The sequence below is a fragment of the Hyposmocoma kahamanoa genome, unplaced genomic scaffold (genome assembly GCF_003589595.1).
Source record: "Hyposmocoma kahamanoa isolate Upper Pololo Valley unplaced genomic scaffold, ASM358959v1 96802, whole genome shotgun sequence".
In the NCBI taxonomy this organism is placed as follows: Eukaryota; Metazoa; Arthropoda; class Insecta; order Lepidoptera; family Cosmopterigidae; genus Hyposmocoma; species Hyposmocoma kahamanoa.
The window spans coordinates 1-5,097 of NW_020655260.1; the positions used below are offsets into that span (position 1 = coordinate 1).

General features: G+C 41.1%; 1 protein-coding gene across 1 annotated transcript; it reads left to right on the forward strand.

The window, feature by feature from the left end:
* Positions 1 to 345: 345 nt before the first annotated feature.
* On the forward strand, positions 346 to 4,462 carry LOC113238553 (the record flags this gene model as incomplete). The annotated part of the gene is made up of 3 exons (XM_026475375.1): positions 346 to 453; positions 757 to 1,083; positions 3,270 to 4,462. Coding segments are annotated over 3 exons (1,451 nt in total), but the record flags the coding sequence as incomplete, so codon positions are not given.
* Between the last annotated feature and the right edge of the window lie 635 nt (positions 4,463 to 5,097).

The window sequence follows — 5,097 nt, forward strand, 5'->3', positions numbered from 1 at the left end:
GTAAACAAAAAAAACAATTCATTTCATAAAAAAATATTTACATGTCTCTTATGCAATCAAAATCATTTTCTTTTTAACTGTGAAACATTCAGAGCCCTTCCCATTGAAATGCGTATACAAAAGGCCAACGAGTCTAAGGTCTGTCTAAATTGTTTACGTCCAGGGCATTTAGAAAATAATTGCAACCTTGTACCCTGTAAATATTGCAAAAAAGGCATAATACTCTGTTGCATTTGCATGAGTCACGGCCTATCCCTGAGCCTGCCATTGCCACAACTAGCAACTTTGCCACTTCAAACGAGTCGAAACAGTTTACTACTCCTCCGCATGTTTTGCTTTCCACAGCGCTCGTGAAGGTGGTAGACGGCAAGGGCACCATGCACTCTGCTCGAATGCTGCTCGACAACGGCAGCACGGCTAATTTCATTACGCAATCGCTCTGCGGTAAGCTGGGTTTGTCACGGCGTAGTGCGTGCTCCACGGTGACAGGTATCAATAATAATACTTCTCATATTACACAGTCTTGTAGCCTTACTATCAAATCCCTCCATAACGATTATAGTCTTGCTGTTGACTGCCTTATTTTACCACATATCACCAAAGCTTTACCTTCTTCATACACAGACATAGAAAATATTCCTCTTCCTATGGGAATAAGTCTAGCGGACCCTTCCTTCAATATGCCGTCAGTCATAGACATCTTAGTCGGTGCACAAGTATTTTGGTCTGTCTTATGCAATAACTCTATTGACTTAGGTAAAAATCAACCTAAGTTATATGAGACAAAACTGGGTTGGCTAATATCTGGGCACGTCGCCCGTCTTAAGTCACCGTCTTCGTCCCCCATTTGCCATTTTGCAAATGAGGAACCCTATCCAGACTTATCACGTTTCTGGGAACTAGACACTGTCGCAGCTAAGCACTCCTTATCTCCAGAAGAGCGTGCCTGTGAGCAGAGCTTCTTATTGAACACCACGCGCAATGACGACGGCGCCTTTATAGTCACTATGCCGCTGAAGGAGAATCCTTCAGTCTTAGGCGATTCATTTCAAATGGCAAGGAACCGTTTTCTATCATTGGAGCGTAAGTTTCATAGAGAGCCTGTCTTTAAATATAGGTACATGGAGTTCATGCACGAATATGAAAGCCGAGGTCACATGACCGAAAATAAGGAGCTTTCTTCTAGCTGTCTTCAACAAATAAATTATTTTTTACCTCACCATGGTGTCATCCGTGAGTCGAGCCTTACGACAAAACTTCGTACAGTCTTTGATGCTTCTGCAACTTCTAGCTCTGGTTTGTCACTTAATGATATTCAGATGATCGGTCCAACTGTACAAGAAGACCTTTACTCTATATTATTACGTTTTCGTCAACACAAATACGTCGTAACCGGTGACGTAGAAAAAATGTATAGAGCGATTGAGCTCAATCCCGCTCAACGCTCTCTTCAACAAATTGTGTTTAGGTATGATTCATCACAGCCTTTAAAAACCTATACGCTTAATACAGTGACGTATGGCACAGCATCTGCGCCTTATTTAGCCACTAAGTGTCTGGTCAGTTTGGCCTCCAGTGCTGTCGATAGTGACGTGAAACAGTCAATTCAACGTGACTTTTACGTTGATGATTATTTAGGCGGTTCGTCAACTGTTGAAAACACTGTGAAGCTTTGCAAAGGAGTCATAACCACTTTAAAAACCGCCAAATTCAATTTAAGAAAATTTCAGTCAAATAGTCAATAAATTCTCCATCAAATTACGCCTTTATTCTGTCAATCAGACAACGTCTTAGATATCTCAAACAGTGACATTCATGCCTCATCAAAAACTTTAGGTTTAAACTGGATCTGCGATTCAGACATCCTATTGTATTCTATAAATATTGAACTTCGTGAAAAGGTAACTAAGCGACACATACTTTCAGTCATCAGTCAAATTTTCGACCCACTGGGCCTCGTGGGACCGTGTGTTGTCGAAGCCAAAATGATAATGCAGAGATTGTGGATCGAACAATGTTCATGGGATGAAGAGGTCTCATAAGAGATACAACAACTATGGCTGTCATTTGCCAACACGTTACCCCTTCTTAACCGATTACAGGTTCCTCGCTGGGTTTTTACAAATGACCCTGTTTTCAGTGAAATTCATGTATTTTCAGACGCATCAGAGCGAGCGTATGGGGCTTGCCTCTACATTCGCTCCGTAGATACCTTAGGTTCAGTCAAGGTGCACCTCTTGACCTCGAAGAGTAGAGTAGCGCCAATAAAGCCAACAACAATACCTCGTCTCGAACTACTCGGGGCTCTTCTGGCTGCAAGGCTGTGTACCAAAGTATTATCATCTTTATCTTTACCCATCACCATTTGCAGATTCTGGTGTGACTCAATGATTGTATTAGGGTGGTTATCTACGTCACCTACTAATCTTAAAAGTTTTGTTCGCAACCGTGTGCATGAAATACAAGAGAGCACGGAGAGTTATACGTGGAGTTACGTACCGTCGAAGGACAATCCGGCGGATCTTGTTTCTCGAGGGCTGAAGGCTGACCTCATCGGCGATTCATCGTTATGGTGGTCGGGGCCGCCTTATTTATCAAAAAATGAAGCTTTTTGGCCAAAAATGCCCAACGTTAGCGTGAAACAGGATCTACCCGAGTTGATTACTTGTTCTTTTGCGCTTGATAATAATGCTGATAACACTGACTTAATAACTAACTTAATCAAAAATAAATCTAAATTAACAAACTTACAAAACACGATAGCATATTTACAAAGATTTATTTACAATTGCCGGCATCCAACAAATAAATTAACTAGACATCTTTCAGTTCATGAACTTCAAAACTCATTGAAATTAATCATACGTAAATCTCAGTCGGAAATGTTCCCTGATGAAGATGCTATTTTTAGAGCCGGGAAGGCTCTGCCTAACAAAAACCGATTGATTGCTTTAAGTCCATTTATAGATTCTGATTACATAATTAGGGTTGGTGGGAGACTAGACAATTCTCCTTACAGTTACGAAACAAAGCACCCAATTTTGTTATGCAGCAAACATCACTTTACGCAAATGCTTTTTCAACAATATCATATTAAATATTTACATGCACCCCCAATCCAACTTATGTTAGGAAATATAAGACAAGTGAGTGTTCGATCTTTGTATTAATAATTGTAACAAACTAGTGGAGTAATTTCACAAAAAAAATAATTGAATATCAACTCAATAAAAATTTAATTAATATAAGACAAACTTATTGGCCCTTAGGTGGCAAAAACCTTTCAAAAAGTATTTTCAATAAATGTGTGCGATGTTTCAGACACAAGGCTGAAACTGTTCAACCTATCATGGGTCAGCTGCCAGTTTCTAGAACGGAGCTAGAGTTCCCATTTTTACATTGTAGCGTTGACTACGCCGGGCCAGTATTGATAGCGGACCGAAAGGGTAGAGGTTGCAAACTAATAAAGTCTTTTTTGGCAATCTTTATTTGCAATTCGGTTAAAGCCTGTCATATCGAACTCGTTACGGCTCTATCTAGTGAAGCGTACATAGCCGCCTTAAATCGTTTTGTTTCACGTCGCGGCAAGCCTGAAAGCATCACGTCTGACAACGGTACCAATTTCGTTGGTACTTGTAACGAGCTAGCTCAATTCCTCGTACAGTCGGACCTAGAAGGTCGCTTTGCTCAAGAAGGCATCGAATTTAAATTCGTGCCAGCTTATACACCCCATTTCAATGGCTTAGCTGAAGCAGCCGTACGTTCTACAAAACATCACCTTAGACGCTTGTTACAATTAACTCATTTGACCTATGAGGAGATGGCTACATGCCTCACTCAAATAGAGGCAGTACTAAATTCTCGTCCTCTCACCCCTCTTTCCACTGATCCCTTAGATTTTTCCGCTCTCACTCCTGCTCACTTTTTAATTGGACGCTCACTTATGTCCGTTCCTCAGCCGCAGGTTCCTGATACGAACATCAACCGCATCGAGAGATTCAGACGAATTGAGCTGCTGAAACAACACTTTTGGAAGCGCTTTTCCTTGGAGTATGTTACACTGCTTCAAGAAAAGACGAAATGGCGAACTTCAACTGAGGAGCTGAAACTTGACTCTCTTGTTCTCGTCAAAGAAAAGGCGCTGCCACCACTACTGTGGTCTCTAGGACGAGTCACTCAGCTCTACCCTGGCAGCGATGGAGTCACTAGAGTCGCGGAGTTAAAAACTAAGAGAGGCACCATACGAAGAGCCTTTAATAATATTTGCCCTCTTCCAGTTCTTTGAAGTCTTCACACTTCAACCCGGGGAGCATGTTGCGAACCGGTCTTATACCCGCTCGGCACGAGACGCGGGGGAGGACGACACGGCAAGCGTGACGTCACGGCGAGCGGCAGCGGCGCAGGGGCACTCGCCTTATCGACAGCCACCGGCGACGGTCGACCCCTATTATTTATTTATTATAAACGAGGACACTTGTGATTGAGACGGCAAATATACCAGTCCTATTGTAATACAGTCCACTTTTATTCCACGTCCTTTAGGACCCTAACACAAACAGATCCGAGAAAGAAGCACCATCTAGTTCATTTATTTGTTATCACTAGAACTTAGAGAAATTTATCAAAGCTACCCAGCTTTGATAAATTGCAGCTTATCAATATGAACAAATTAGTTACAAAACTAGCTATATGGTACTCGTCGCGACCTTTGGTGTACTAAATTCCCAACTACGCTGTCTTGTATCGCCATTAGCGGTCTTCGTGAGTTACCGATCCATGTAGATAGCAAAGTGCAATCAACAACATATGTTTGAAAATAGTTCATTTATTCTAAATTCAGCTAGAAAGCTGCGAAAACACATTAGTTAATGCATTTATGTAATCTTATCCCGCCATAAGCGTAAGTTCCTAACTACGCAGAGCTCAGAGCTAATGAGATGGTAATATTATTCTATTTCTGAGACCGTATTCAGTATCTATCATTAGCAGAAATTGGAATAGGCTGAGTAATATTTACCAAACTTTTAAGTAATACAGAGTATTATAATATAACCCTTGAAAAATCCATTTCATTAAAAATAATACACAGGTGAATAA